The sequence below is a fragment of the Oncorhynchus keta genome, chromosome 35 (assembly GCF_023373465.1).
Source record: "Oncorhynchus keta strain PuntledgeMale-10-30-2019 chromosome 35, Oket_V2, whole genome shotgun sequence".
Taxonomy (NCBI): Eukaryota; Metazoa; Chordata; class Actinopteri; order Salmoniformes; family Salmonidae; genus Oncorhynchus; species Oncorhynchus keta.
In genome coordinates this window covers 79174857-79192515 of record NC_068455.1, presented here as the reverse complement: position 1 = coordinate 79192515, position 17659 = coordinate 79174857, and the positions used below count along the sequence as shown (strand labels likewise).

At 49.3% G+C, this 17659-nt stretch overlaps 1 protein-coding gene across 5 annotated transcripts in view; it reads left to right on the top strand.

Moving 5' to 3' along the window:
• Positions 1-17659, top strand: part of dysf (dysferlin, limb girdle muscular dystrophy 2B (autosomal recessive)) — a 352696-nt gene that overhangs the window by 124198 nt on the left and 210839 nt on the right. For all 5 annotated transcript variants that reach the window (XM_052497966.1, XM_052497965.1, XM_052497963.1 and 2 more), the window contains one exon: positions 16789-16931. In XM_052497966.1, coding sequence (XP_052353926.1) covers positions 16789-16931 — 143 coding nt within the window. The remainder of the gene's footprint in view (positions 1-16788; positions 16932-17659) is intronic.

Genomic DNA, 17659 nt, shown 5'->3' with positions numbered 1-17659 from the left:
ATCACACTCCATCTCTGAGACTGGACCATCACACTCCATCTCTGAGACTGGACCATCACACTCCATCTCTGAGACTGGACCATCACACTCCATCTCTGAGACTGGACCATCACACTCCATCTATAAGACTGGACCATCACACTCCATCTATAAGACTGGGCCATCACACTCCATCTATAACACTGGACCATCACACTCCATCTATAAGACTGGACCCTCACTCTCCATCTCTGAGACTGGACCATCACACTCCATCTATAAGACTGGACCATCACACTCCATCTATAAGATTGGACCATCTCACTCCATAAGACTGGACCATCACACTCCATCTCTGAGACTGGACCATCACACTCCATCTATAAGACTGGACCATCACACTCCATCCATAAGACTGGACCATCACACTCCATCTATAAGACTGGACCATCACACTCCATCTATAAGACTGGACCATCACACTCCATCTATAAGACTGGGCCATCACACTCCATCTCTGAGACTGGACCATCACACTCCATCTATAAGACTGGACCATCACACTCCATCTCTGAGACTGGACCATCACACTCCATCTATAAGACTGGACCATCACACTCCATCTCTGAGACTGGACCATCACACTCCATCTATAAGACTGGACCATCACACTCCATCTCTAAGACTGGACCATCACACTGCATCTCTGAGACTGGACCATCACACTGCATCTATAAGACTGGACCATCACACTCCATCTCTGAGACTGGACCATCACACTCCATCTATAAGACTGGACCATCACACTCCATCTCTAAGACTGGACCATCACACTGCATCTCTGAGACTGGACCATCACAATCCATCTATAAGACTGGACCATCACACTCCATCTATAAGACTGGACCATCACACTCCATCTCTAAGACTGGACCATCACACTCCATCTCTGAGACTGGACCATCACACTCCATCTCTGAGACTGGACCATCACACTCCATCTCTGAGACTGGACCATCACACTCCATCTCTGAGACTGGACCATCACACTCCATCTATAAGACTGGACCATCACACTCCATCTATAAGACTGGGCCATCACACTCCATCTATAACACTGGACCATCACACTCCATCTATAAGACTGGACCCTCACACTCCATCTCTGAGACTAGACCATCACACTCCATCTCTGAGACTGGACCATCACACTCCATCTCTGAGACTGGACCATCACACTCCATCTATAAGACTGGACCATCACACTCCATCTATAAGACTGGACCATCACACTCCATCTCTGAGACTGGACCATCACATTCCATCTCTGAGACTGGACCCTCACACTCCATCTCTGAGACGGGACCATCACACTCCATCTCTGAGACTGGACCATCACACTCCATCTATAAGACTGGACCATCACACTCCATCTCTGAGACTGGACCATCACACTCCATCTATAAGACTGGACCATCACACTCCATCTATAAGACTGGACCATCACACTCCATCTATAAGACTGGACCATCACACTCCATCTATAAGACTGGACCCTCACACTCCATCCATTATAAGACTGGACCATCACACTCCATAAGACTGGACCATCACACTCCATCTCTGAGACTGGACCATCACACTCCATCTCTGAGACTGGACCATCACACTCCATCTATGAGACTGGACCATCACACTCCATCTAAGACTGGGCCATCACACTCCATCTCTGAGACTGGACCATCACACTCCATCTCTGAGACTGGACCATCACACTCCATCTCTGAGACTGGACCATCACACTCCATCTATAAGACTGGACCATCACACTCCATCTATAAGACTGGACCCTCACTCTCCATCTCTGAGACTGGACCATCACACTCCATCTATAAGACTGGACCATCACACTCCATCTATAAGACTGGATCACACTCCATAAGACTGGACCATCACACTCCATCTCTGAGACTGGACCATCACACTCCATCTCTGAGACTGGACCATCACACTCTATAAGACTGGACCATCACACTCTATAAGACTGGACCATCACACTCCATCTCTGAGACTGGACCATCACACTCTATAAGACTGGACCATCACACTCTATAAGACTGGACCATCACACTCCATCTCTGAGACTGGACCATCACACTCCATCTATAAGACTGGACCATCACACTCCATCTCTGAGACTGGACCATCACACTCCATCTATAAGACTGGACCATCACACTCCATCTCTGAGACTGGACCATCACACTCTATAAGACTGGACCATCACACTCTATAAGACTGGACCATCACACTCCATCTCTGAGACTGGACCATCACACTCCATCTATAAGACTGGACCATCACACTCCATCTCTGAGACTGGACCATCACACTCTATAAGACTGGACCATCACACTCTATAAGACTGGACCATCACACTCCATCTCTGAGACTGGACCATCACACTCCATCTATAAGACTGGACCATCACACTCCATCTATAAGACTGGACCATCACACTCCATCTCTGAGACTGGACCATCACACTCCATCTCTGAGACTGGACCATCACACTCCATCTCTGAGACTGGACCATCACACTCCATCTCTGAGACTGGACCATCACACTCCATCTCTGAGACTGGACCATCACACTCCATCTATAAGACTGGACCATCACACTCCATCTATAAGACTGGACCATCACACTCCATCTCTAAGACTGGACCATCCACTCCATCTATAAGACTGGACCCTCACACTCCATCTCTGAGACTGGACCATCACACTCCATCTCTGAGACTGGACCATCACACTCCATCTCTGAGACTGGACCATCACACTCTATAAGACTGGACCATCACACTCTATAAGACTGGACCATCACACTCCATCTCTGAGACTGGACCATCACACTCTATAAGACTGGACCATCACACTCTATCTATAAGACTGGACCATCACACTCCATCTCTGAGACTGGACCATCACACTCCATCTATAAGACTGGACCATCACACTCCATCTCTGAGACTGGACCATCACACTCCATCTATAAGACTGGACCATCTCCATCTATAAGACTGGACCATCACACTCCATCTATAAGACTGGACCATCACACTCCATCTCTGAGACTGGACCATCACACTCTATAAGACTGGACCATCACACTCTATAAGACTGGACCATCACACTCCATCTCTGAGACTGGACCATCACACTCCATCTCTGAGACTGGACCATCACACTCCATCTATAAGACTGGACCATCACACTCCATCTCTAAGACTGGACCATCACACTCCATCTCTGAGACTGGACCATCACACTCCATCTATAAGACTGGACCATCACACTCCATCTCTGAGACTGGACCATCACACTCCATCTCTGAGACTGGACCATCACACTCCATCTCTGAGACTGGACCATCACACTCCATCTCTGAGACTGGACCATCACACTCCATCTATAAGACTGGACCATCACACTCCATCTATAAGACTGGACCATCACACTCCATCTCTGAGACTGGACCATCACACTCCATCTCTGAGACTGGACCATCACACTTCATCTCTGAGACTGGACCATCACACCTCATCTCATCCATCACACTCCATCTCTAAGACTGGACCATCACACTCCATCTCTGAGACTGGACCATCACACTCCATCTATAAGACTGGACCATCACACTCCATCTCTGAGACTGGACCATCACACTCCATCTCTGAGACTGGACCATCACACTCCATCTCTGAGACTGGACCATCACACTCCATCTCTGAGACTGGACCATCACACTCTATAAGACTGGACCATCACACTCTATAAGACTGGACCATCACACTCCATCTATGAGACTGGACCATCACACTCCATCTATAAGACTGGACCATCACACTCCATCTCTGAGACTGGACCATCACACTCCATCTCTGAGACTGGACCATCACACTCCATCTCTGAGACTGGACCATCACACTCTATAAGACTGGACCATCACACTCCATCTATAAGACTGGACCATCACACTCCATCGCTGAGACTGGACCATCACACACCATCTCTGAGACTGGACCCTCACACTCCATCTCTGAGACGGGACCATCACACTCCATCTCTGAGACTGGACCATCACACTCCATCTATAAGACTGGACCATCACACTCCATCTCTGAGACTGGACCATCACACTCCATCTATAAGACTGGACCATCACACTCCATCTATAAGACTGGACCATCACACTCCATCTATAAGACTGGACCATCACACTCCATCTATAAGACTGGACCATCACACTCCATCTATAAGACTGGACCCTCACACTCCATCTATAAGACTGGACCATCACACTCCATAAGACTGGACCATCACACTCCATCTCTGAGACTGGACCATCACACTCCATCTCTGAGACTGGACCATCACACTCCATCTATGAGACTGGACCATCACACTCCATCTCTGAGACTGGACCCTCACACTCCATCTCTGAGACTGGACCCTCACACTCCATCACTGAGACTGGACCATCACACTGCATCTCTGAGACTGGGCCATCACACTCCATCACTGAGACTGGACCATCACACTCCATCTCTGAGACTGGACCCTCACACTCCATCTATAAGACTGGACCATCACACTCCATCTCTGAGACTGGACCATCACACTGCATCTCTGAGACTGGACCATCACACTCCATCTCTGAGACTGGACCCTCACACTCCATCTCTGAGACTGGACCATCACACTCCATCTCTAAGACTGGACCACCACACTCCATCTATAAGACTGGACCATCACACTCCATCTCTGAGACTGGACCATCACACTCCATCTCTGAGACTGGACCATCACACTCCATCTCTGAGACTTGACCATCACACTCCATCTATGAGACTGGACCATCACACTCCATCTCTGAGACTGGACCCTCACACTCCATCTCTGAGACTGGACCTCACACTCCATCACTGAGACTGGACCATCACACTCCATCTATAAGACTGGACCATCACACTCCATCTCTGAGACTGGACCATCACACTCCATCTCTGAGACTGGACCATCACACTCCATCTCTGAGACTGGACCATCACACTCCATCTCTGAGACTGGACCATCACACTCCATCTCTGAGACTGGACCATCACACTCCATCTCTGAGACTGGACCATCACACTCCATCTCTAAGACTGGACCATCACACTCCATCTCTGAGACTCGACCATCACACTCCATCTCTGAGACTGGACCATCACACTCCATCTATGAGACTGGACCATCACACTCCATCTCTGAGACTGGACCATCACACTCCATCTCTGAGACTGGACCTCACACTCCATCTCTAAGACTGGACCATCACACTCCATCTATAAGACTGGACCATCACACTCCATCTCTAAGACTGGACCATCACACTCCATCTCTCTAACACTGGGCCATCACACTCCATCTCTGAGACTGGGCCATCACACTCCATCTCTGAGACTGGACCATCACACTCCATCTATAAGACTGGACCATCACACTCCATCTCTGAGACTGGACCTCACACTCCATCTCTGAGACTGGACCATCACACTCCATCTCTGAGACTGGACCATCACACTCCATCTATGAGACTGGACCATCACACTCCATCGCTGAGACTGGACCATCACACTCCATCTCTGAGACTGGACCATCACACTCCATCTCTGAGACTGGACCCTCACACTCCATCTATAAGACTGGACCATCACACTCCATCTATAAGACTGGACCATCACACTCCATCTCTAAGACTGGACCATCACACTCCATCTCTAACACTGGGCCATCACACTCCATCTCTGAGACTGGGCCATCACACTCCATCTCTGAGACTGGACCATCACACTCCATCTATAAGACTGGACCATCACACTCCATCTCTGAGACTGGACCTCACACTCCATCTCTGAGACTGGACCATCACACTCCATCTCTGAGACTGGACCCTCACACTCCATCTATAAGACTGGACCATCACACTCCATCTCTGAGACTGGACCATCACACCTCATCTCTGAGACTGGACCATCACACTCCATCTCTAAGACTGGCCATCACACTCCATCTCTGAGACTGGACCATCACACTCCATCTATAAGACTGGACCATCACTCCATCTCTGAGACTGACCATCACACTCCATCTCTGAGACTGGACCATCACACTCCATCTCTGAGACTGGACCATCACACTCATCTCAGAGACTGGACCATCACACTCCATCTATAAGACTGACCATCACACTCCATCTATAAGACTGGGCCATCACACTCCATCTATAAGACTGGACCATCACACTCCATCTATAAGACTGACCTCACCTCCATCTCTGAGACTGGACCATCACACTCCATCTCTGAGACTGACCATCACATCATCTCTGAGACTGGACCATCACACTCCATCTATAAGACTGGACCATCACACTCCATCTATAAGACTGGACCATCACACTCCATCGCTGAGACTGGACCATCACACTCCATCTCTGAGACTGGACCCTCACACTCCATCTCTGAGACGGGACCATCACACTCCATCTCTGAGACTGGACCATCACACTCCATCTATAAGACTGACCATCACACTCCATCTCTGAGACTGACCATCACACTCCATCTATAAGACTGACCATCACACTCCATCTATAAGACTGGACCATCACACTCCATCTATAAGACTGACCATCACACTCCATCTATAAGACTGGACCATCACACTCCATCTATTCACACTCCATCTATAAGACTGGACCATCACACCATAAGACTGGACCATCACACTCCATCTCTGAGACTGGACCATCACACTCCATCTCTGAGACTGGACCATCACACTCCATCTATGAGACTGGACCATCACACTCCATCTCTGAGACTGGACCCTCACACTCCATCTCTGAGACTGGACCCTCACACTCCATCACTGAGACTGGACCATCACACTGCATCTCGGAGACTGGACCATTACACTGCATCTCTGAGACTGGACCATCACACTCCATCTCTGAGACTGGGACCTCACACTCCATCTCTGAGACTGGACCATCACACTCCATCTCTAAGACTGGACCACCACACTCCATCTATAAGACTGACCATCACACTCCATCTCTGAGACTGGACCATCACACTCCATCTCTGAGACTGGACCATCACACTCCATCTCTGAGACTGACCATCACACTCCATCTATGAGACTGACCATCACACTCCATCTCTGAGACTGGACCATCACACCCATCTCTGAGACTGGACCCTCACACTCCATCACTGAGACTGACCATCACACTCCATCTATAAGACTGACCATCCATCTCTGAGACTGGACCATCACACTCCATCTCTGAGACTGACCATCACACTCCATCTCTGAGACTGGACCATCACTTCATCTCTGAGACTGGACCATCACACTCCATCTCTGAGACTGGACCATCACACTCCATCTATAAGACTGGACCATCACACCCTGAGATCGACCATCACACTGCATCTCTGAGACTGACCATCACACTCCATCTATGAGACTGGACCATCACACTCCATCGCTGAGACTGGACCATCACACTCCATCTCTGAGACTGGACCATCACACTCCATCTCTGAGACTGGACCATCTATAAGACTGACCATCACACCATCTATAAGACTGACCATCACATCCATCTCTAAGACTGGACCATCACACTCCATCTCTAACACTGGGCCTCTGAGACTGGCCATCACACTCCATCTCTGAGACTGGACCATCACACTCCCATCTATAAGACTGGACCATCACACTCCATCTCTGAGACTGACCCTCACACTCCATCTCTGAGACTGGACCATCACACTCCATCTCTGAGACTGGACCTCACACTCCATCTATAAGACTGACCATCACACTCCATCTATAAGACTGGACCATCACACTCCATCTCTGAGACTGGACCATCACACTCCATCTATAAGACTGGACCATCACACTCCATCTCTGAGACTGGACCATCTATAAGACTGACCATCAAACCCATCTATAAGACTGGACCATCACACTCCATCTCTAAGACTGGACCATCACACTCCATCTCTAACACTGGCCATCACACTCCATCTCTGAGACTGGGCCATCACACTCCATCTCTGAGACTGGACCATCAGACTCCATCTATAAGACTGGACCATCACACTCCATCCTGAGACTGGACCTCACACTCCATCTCTGAGACTGACCATCACACTCCATCTCTCAGACTGGACCCTCCATCTAAGACTGACCATCACACTCCATCTATAAGACTGGGACCATCACACTCCATCTCTGAGACTGGACCCTCCATCCATCTCTGAGACTGGACCATCACACTCCATCTATAAGACTGACCATCACACTCCATAAGACTGACCATCACACTCCATCTATAAGATTGACCATCACACTCCATCTATAAGACTGGACCATCACACTCCATCTCTGAGACTGACCATCACACTCCATCTCTGAGACTGGACCATCACACTCCATCTCTGAGACTGGACAATCACACTCCATCTATAAGACTGACCATCACACTCCATCTATAAGACCGGGACAATCACACTCCATCTCTGAGACTGACCATCACACTCCATCTATAAGACTGGACCATCACACTCCATCTCTGAGACTGGACCCTCACACTCCATCTATAAGACTGACCATCACACTCCATCTCTAAGACTGGACCATCACACTCCATCTATAAGACTGGACCATCACACTCCCATAAGACTGACCATCACACTCCATCTCTGAGACTGGACCATCACACTCCATCTCTGAGACTGGAACATCACACTCCATCTATAAGACTGGACCATCACACTCCATCTCTGAGACTGACCATCACACTCCATCTATAAGACTGGACCATCACACTCGATCTATAAGACTGGACCATCACACTCCATCTATAAGACTGACCATCACACTCCATCTCTGAGACTGACCATCACACCCATCTCTGAGACTGGACCATCACACTCCATCTATAAGACTGACCATCACCTCCATCTCTAAGACTGGACCATCACACTCCATAAGACTGGGACCATCACACTCCATCTCTGAGACTGACCATCACACTCCATCTCTGAGACTGGACCATCACACTCCATCTCTGAGACTGGACCATCACACTCCATCTCTGAGACTGGACCATCACACTCATCTATAAGACTGGACCATCACACTCCATCTCTGAGACTGGACCATCACACTCCATCTCTGAGACTGGACCATCACACTCCATCTCTGAGACTGGACCATCACACCTCCATCTATAAAGACTGGACCATCACACTCCATCTCTGAGACTGGACCATCACACTCCATCTCTGAGACTGACCATCACACTCCATCTCTGAGACTGGACCATCACACTCCATCTCTGAGACTGACCATCACACTCCATCTCTGAGACTGGACCATCACACTCCATCTCTGAGACTGACCCTCACACTCCATCTCTGAGACTGACCATCACACTCCATCTCTGAGACTGGACCATCACACTCCATCTCTGAGACTGGACCATCACACTCCATCTCTGAGACTGGACCATCACACTCCATCTCTAAGACTGGACCATCACACTCCATCTCTGAGACTGGACCATCACACTCCATCTATAAGACTGGACCATCACACTCCATCTCTGAGACTGGACCATCACACTCCATCTCTGAGACTGGACCCTCACACTCCATCTCTGAGACTGGACCATCACACTCCATCTCTGAGACTGGACCATCACACTCCATCTCTGAGACTGGACCATCACACTCCATCTCTGAGACTGGACCATCTGAGACTGGACCATCACACTCCATCTATAAGACTGGACCATCACACTCCATCTATAAGACTGGACCATCACACTCCATCTCTGAGACTGGACCCTCACACTCCATCTCTGAGACTGGACCATCACACTCCATCTATAAGACTGGACCATCACACTCCATAAGACTGGACCATCACACTCCATCTATAAGTTGGACCATCACACTCCCATCTATAAGACTGGACCATCACTCTCCATCTCTGAGACTGGACCATCACACTCCATCTCTGAGACTGGACCATCACACTCCATCTCTGAGACTGGACAATCACACTCCATCTATAAGACTGGACCATCACACTCCATCTATAAGACTGGACAATCACACTCTCCATCTCTGAGACTTGACCATCACACTCCATCTATAAGACTGGACCATCACACTCCATCTCTGAGACTGGACCCTCACATCACACTCCATCTATAAGACTGGACCATCACACTCCATCTCTAAGACTGGACCATCACACTCCATCTATAAGACTGGACCATCACACTCCATAAGACTGGACCATCACACTCCATCTCTGAGACTGGACCATCACACTCCATCTCTGAGACTGGAACATCACACTCCATCTATAAGACTGGACCATCACACTCCATCTCTGAGACTGGACCATCACACTCCATCTATAAGACTGGACCATCACACTCTATAAGACTGGACCATCACACTCCATCTATAAGACTGGACCATCACACTCCATCTCTGAGACTGGACCATCACACTCCATCTCTGAGACTGGACCATCACACTCCATCTATAAGACTGACCATCACACTCCATCTCTAAGACTGGACCATCACACTCCATCTCTGAGACTGGACCATCACACTCCATCTCTGAGACTGGACCATCACACTCCATCTCTGAGACTGGACCATCACACTCCATCTCTGAGACTGGACCATCACACTCCATCTATAAGACTGGACCATCACACTCTATAAGACTGGACCATCACACTCCATCTCTGAGACTGGACCATCACACTCCATCTCTGAGACTGGACCATCACACTCCATCTATAAGACTGGACCATCACACTCCATCTCTGAGACTGGACCATCACACTCCATCTCTGAGACTGGACCATCACACTCCATCTCTGAGACTGGACCATCACACTCCATCTCTGAGACTGGACCATCACACTCCATCTCTGAGACTGGACCATCACACTCCATCTCTGAGACTGGACCCTCACACTCCATCTCTGAGACTTAGACCATCACACTCCATCTCTGAGACTGGACCATCACACTCCATCTCTGAGACTGGACCATCACACTCCATCTCTGAGACTGGACCATCACACCCATCTCTGAGACTGGACCATCACACTCCATCTCTGAGACTGGACCATCACACTCCATCTCTGAGACTGGACCATCACACTCCATCTCTGAGACTGGACCATCACACTCCATCTCTGAGACTGGACCATCACACTCCATCTCTGAGACTGGACCATCACACTCCATCTCTGAGACTGGACCATCACACTCCATCTCTGAGACTGGACCATCACACTCCATCTCTGAGACTGGACCATCACACTCCATCTCTGAGACTGGACCATCACACTCTATAAGACTGGACCATCACACTCCATCTCTGAGACTGGACCATCACACTCCATCTCTAAGACTGGACCATCACACTCCATCTCTGAGACTGGACCATCACACTCCATCTATAAGACTGGACCATCACACTCCATCTCTGAGACTGGACCATCACACTCCATCTCTGAGACTGGACCATCACACTCCATCTCTGAGACTGGACCATCACACTCCATCTCTGGAGACTGTACCATCACACTCCATCTCTGAGACTGGACCATCACACTCCATCTCTGAGACTGGACCATCACACTCCATCTCTGAGACTGACCATCACACTCCATCTATAAGACTGGACCATCACACTCCATCTCTGAGACTGGACCATCACACTCCATCTATAAGACTGGACCATCACACTCCATCTCTGAGACTGGACCATCACACTCCATCTATAAGACTGGACCATCACACTCCATCTCTGAGACTGGACCATCACACTCCATCTCTGAGACTGGACCATCACACCATCTCTGAGACTGGACCATCACACTCCATCTCTGAGACTGGACCATCACACTCCATCTATAAGACTGGACCATCACACTCCATCTCTGAGACTGGACCATCACACTCCATCTCTAAGACTGGACCATCACACTCCATCTCTGAGACTGGACCATCACACTCCATCTATAAGACTGGACCATCACACTCCATCTCTGAGACTGGACCATCACACTCCATCTATAAGACTGCACCATCACACTCCATCTCTGAGACTGGACCATCACACTCCATCTCTGAGACTGGACCATCACACTCCATCTATAAGACTGGACCATCACACTCCATCTCTGAGACTGGACCATCACACTCCATCTCTGAGACTGGACCATCACACTCCATCTCTGAGACTGGACCATCACACTCCATCTCTGAGACTGGACCATCACACTCCATCTCTGAGACTGGACCATCACACTCCATCTCTGAGACTGGACCATCACACTCCATCTATAAGACTGGACCATCACACTCCATCTCTGAGACTGGACCATCACACTCCATCTCTGAGACTGGACCATCACACTCCATCTCTGAGACTGGACCATCACACTCCATCTCTGAGACTGGACCATCACACTCCATCTCTGAGACTGACCATCACACTCCATCTCTGAGACTGGACCATCACACTCCATCTCTGAGACTGGACCATCACACTCCATCTCTGAGACTGGACCATCACACTCCATCTCTGAGACTGGACCATCACACTCCATCTATAAGACTGGACCATCACACTCCATCTCTGAGACTGGACCATCACACTCCATCTCTGAGACTGGACCATCACACTCCATCTCTGAGACTGAGACTGGACCATCACACTCCATCTATAAGACTGGACCATCACACTCCATCTCTGAGACTGGACCATCACACTCCACTCCATCTCTGAGACTGGACCATCACACTCCATCTCTGAGACTGGACCATCACACTCCATCTCTGAGACTGGACCATCACACTCCATCTCTGAGACTGGACCATCACACTCCATCTCTGAGACTGGACCATCACACTCCATCTATAAGACTGGACCATCACACTCCATCTCTGAGACTGGACCATCACACTCCATCTATAAGACTGGACCATCACACTCCATCTCTGAGACTGGACCATCACACTCCATCTCTGAGACTGGACCATCACACTCCATCTCTGAGACTGGACCATCACACTCCATCTCTGAGACTGGACCATCACACTCCATCTCTGAGACTGGACCATCACACTCCATCTCTGAGACTGGACCATCACACTCCATCTCTGAGACTGGACCATCACACTCCATCTATAAGACTGGACCATCACACTCCATCTCTGAGACTGGACCATCACACTCCATCTCTAAGACTGGACCATCACACTCCATCTCTGAGACTGGACCATCACACTCCATCTATAAGACTGGACCATCACACTCCATCTCTGAGACTGGACCATCACACTCCATCTCTGAGACTGGACCATCACACTCCATCTCTGAGACTGGACCATCACACTCCATCTCTGAGACTGGACCATCACTATAAGACTCCATCTATAAGACTGGACCATCACCTCCATCTCTGAGACTGGACCATCACACTCCATCTCTAAGACTGGACCATCACACTCCATCTCTGAGACTGGACCATCACACTCCATCTATAAGACTGGACCATCACACTCCATCTCTGAGACTGGACCATCACACTCCATCTATAAGACTGGACCATCACACTCCATCTCTGAGACTGGACCATCACACTCCATCTCTGAGACTGGACCATCACACTCCATCTATAAGACTGGACCATCACACTCCATCTCTGAGACTGGACCATCACACTCCATCTCTGAGACTGGACCATCACACTCCATCTCTGAGACTGGACCATCACACTCCATCTCTGAGACTGGACCATCACACTCCATCTCTGAGACTGGACCATCACACTCCATCTCTGAGACTGGACCATCACACTCCATCTATAAGACTGGACCATCACACTCCATCTCTGAGACTGGACCATCACACTCCATCTCTGAGACTGGACCATCACACTCCATCTCTGAGACTGGACCATCATCTCTGAGACTGGACTCCATCTCTGAGACTGGACCATCACACTCCATCTCTGAGACTGGACCATCACACTCCATCTCTGAGACTGGACCATCACACTCCATCTCTGAGACTGGACCATCACACTCCATCTCTGAGACTGGACCATCACACTCCATCTCTGAGACTGGACCATCACACTCCATCTCTAAGACTGGACCATCACACTCCATCTCTGAGACTGGACCATCACACTCCATCTCTGAGACTGGACCATCACACTCCATCTCTGAGACTGGACCATCACACTCCATCTATAAGACTGGACCATCACACTCCATCTCTGAGACTGGACCATCACACTCCATCTCTGAGACTGGACCATCACACTCCATCTCTGAGACTGGACCATCACACTCCATCTCTGAGACTGGACCATCACACTCCATCTCTGAGACTGGACCATCACACTCCATCTCTGAGACTGGACCATCACACTCCATCTATAAGACTGGACCATCACACTCCATCTCTGAGACTGGACCATCACACTCCATCTATAAGACTGGACCATCACACTCCATCTCTGAGACTGGACCATCACACTCCATCTATAAGACTGGACCATCACACTCCATCTCTGAGACTGGACCATCACACTCCATCTCTAAGACTGGACCATCACACTCCATCTCTGAGACTGGGACCATCACACTCCATCTCTGAGACTGGACCATCACACTCCATCTCTGAGACTGGACCATCACACTCCATCTCTGAGACTGGACCATCCATCTCTGAGACTGGACCCATCTCTAAGACTGGACCATCACACTCCATCTCTGAGACTGGACCATCACACTCCATCTGGACCATAAGACTGGACCATCACACTCCATCTCTGAGACTGGACCATCACACTCCATCTATAAGACTGGACCATCACACTCCATCTCTGAGACTGGACCATCACACTCCATCTCTGAGACTGGACCATCACACTCCATCTCTGAGACTGGACCATCACACTCCATCTCTGAGACTGGACCATCACACTCCATCTCTGAGACTGGACCATCACACTCCATCTCTGAGACTGGACCATCACACTCCATCTCTGAGACTGGACCATCACACTCCATCTCTGAGACTGGACCATCACACTCCATCTCTGAGACTGGACCCTCACACTCCATCTATAAGACTGGACCATCACACTCCATCTCTGAGACTGGACCCTCACACTCCATCTCTGAGACTTAGACCATCACACTCCATCTCTGAGACTGGACCCTCACACTCCATCTCTGAGACTGGACCATCACACTCCATCTCTGAGACTGGACCATCACACTCCATCTGAGACTGGACCATCACACTCCATCTCTGAGACTGGACCATCACACTCCATCTCTGAGACTGGACCATCACACTCCATCTCTGAGACTGGACCATCACACTCCATCTCTGAGACTGGACCATCACACTCCATCTCTGAGACTGGACCATCACACTCCATCTCTGAGACTGGACCATCACACTCCATCTCTGAGACTGGACCATCACACTCCATCTCTGAGACTGGACCATCACACTCCATCTCTGAGACTGGACCATCACACTCCATCTCTGAGACTGGACCCTCACACTCCATCTCTGAGACTGGACCATCACACTCCATCTCTGAGACTGGACCCTCACACTCCATCTCTGAGACTTAGACCATCACACTCCATCTCTGAGACTGGACCATCACACTCCATCTCTGAGACTGGACCATCACACTCCATCTCTGAGACTGGACCATCACACTCCATCTCTGAGACTGGACCATCACACTCCATCTATGAGACTGGACCATCACACTCCATCTCTGAGACTGGACCATCACACTCCATCTCTGAGACTGACCCATCACACTCCATCTCTGAGACTGGACCATCACACTCCATCTCTGAGACTGGACCATCACACTCCATCTCTGAGACTGGACCATCACACTCCATCTCTGAGACTGGACCATCACACTCCATCTCTGAGACTGGACCATCACACTCCATCTCTGAGACTGGACCATCACACTCCATCTCTAAGACTGGACCATCACACTCCATCTCTAAGACTGGACCATCACACTCCATCTCTGAGACTGGACCATCACACTCCATCTATAAGACTGGACCATCACACTCCATCTCTAAGACTGGACCATCACACTCCATCTCTAAGACTGGACCATCACACTCCATCTCTGAGACTGGACCATCACACTCCATCTCTGAGACTGGACCATCACACTCCATCTCTGAGACTGGACCATCACACTCCATCTCTGAGACTGGACCATCACACTCCATCTATAAGACTGGACCATCACACTCCATCTCTAAGACTGGACCATCACACTCCATCTCTGAGACTGGACCATCACACTCCATCTATAAGACTGGACCATCACACTCCATCTCTGAGACTGGACCATCACACTCCATCTCTGAGACTGGACCATCACACTCCATCTCTAAGACTGGACCATCACACTCCATCTATGAGACTGGACCATCACACTCCATCTATGAGACTGGACCATCACACTCCATCTCTGAGACTGGACCATCACACTCCATCTCTGAGACTGTAAGGATTTGCATGAATAACGTCTTTGTCTCTTTTGTCTCTTTTGTTCTTCCTCCAGGTTGGGAGTACGGCCTGACTATTCCCCCAGATCGGAGGCCCAAGGCCTGGGTACCAGCCGAGAAGATGTACCATACCAACCGCCGTCGCCGTTGGATACGCCTCAGACGCAGAGATATGCAGAAGATGGAGGCTCTGAAGAAGGTACTTCAAGTATAGACCTACATACCGACCTGGTCTCTTCTTCTGTAGAGATTACACAGAGACTGTTAGATACTGGACATGTAGAGATTACACAGAGACCGTCAGATACTGGACAGGTCTGTAGAGATTACAGAGACCGTTAGATACTGTACAGGTAGAGATTACACAGAGACCGTTAGATACTGGACAGGTAGAGATTACACAGAGACCGTTAGATACTGGACAGGTAGAGATTACACAGAGACTGTTAGATACTGGACAGGTAGAGATTACACAGAGACTGTTAGATACTGGACAGGCAGAGATTACACAGCGATCATTAGATACTGGACAGGTAGAGATTACACAGAGACTGTTAGATACTGGACAGGTCATCAGACCGTTAGATACTGGACAGGTCTGTAGAGATTACACATAGACTGTTAGATACTGGACAGGTAGAGATTACACAGAGACCGTCAGATACTGGACAGGTAGAGATTACACAGAGACCGTTAGATACTGGACAGGTAGAGATTACACAGAGACCGTCAGATACTGGACAGGTAGAGATTACACAGAGACTGTTAGATACTGGACAGGTAGAGATTACACAGAGACTGTTAGATACTGGACATGTAGAGATTACACAGAGACCGTCAGATACTGGACAGGTAGAGATTACACAGAGACTGTTAGATACTGGACAGGTAGAGATTACACAGAGACTGTTAGATACTGGACATGTA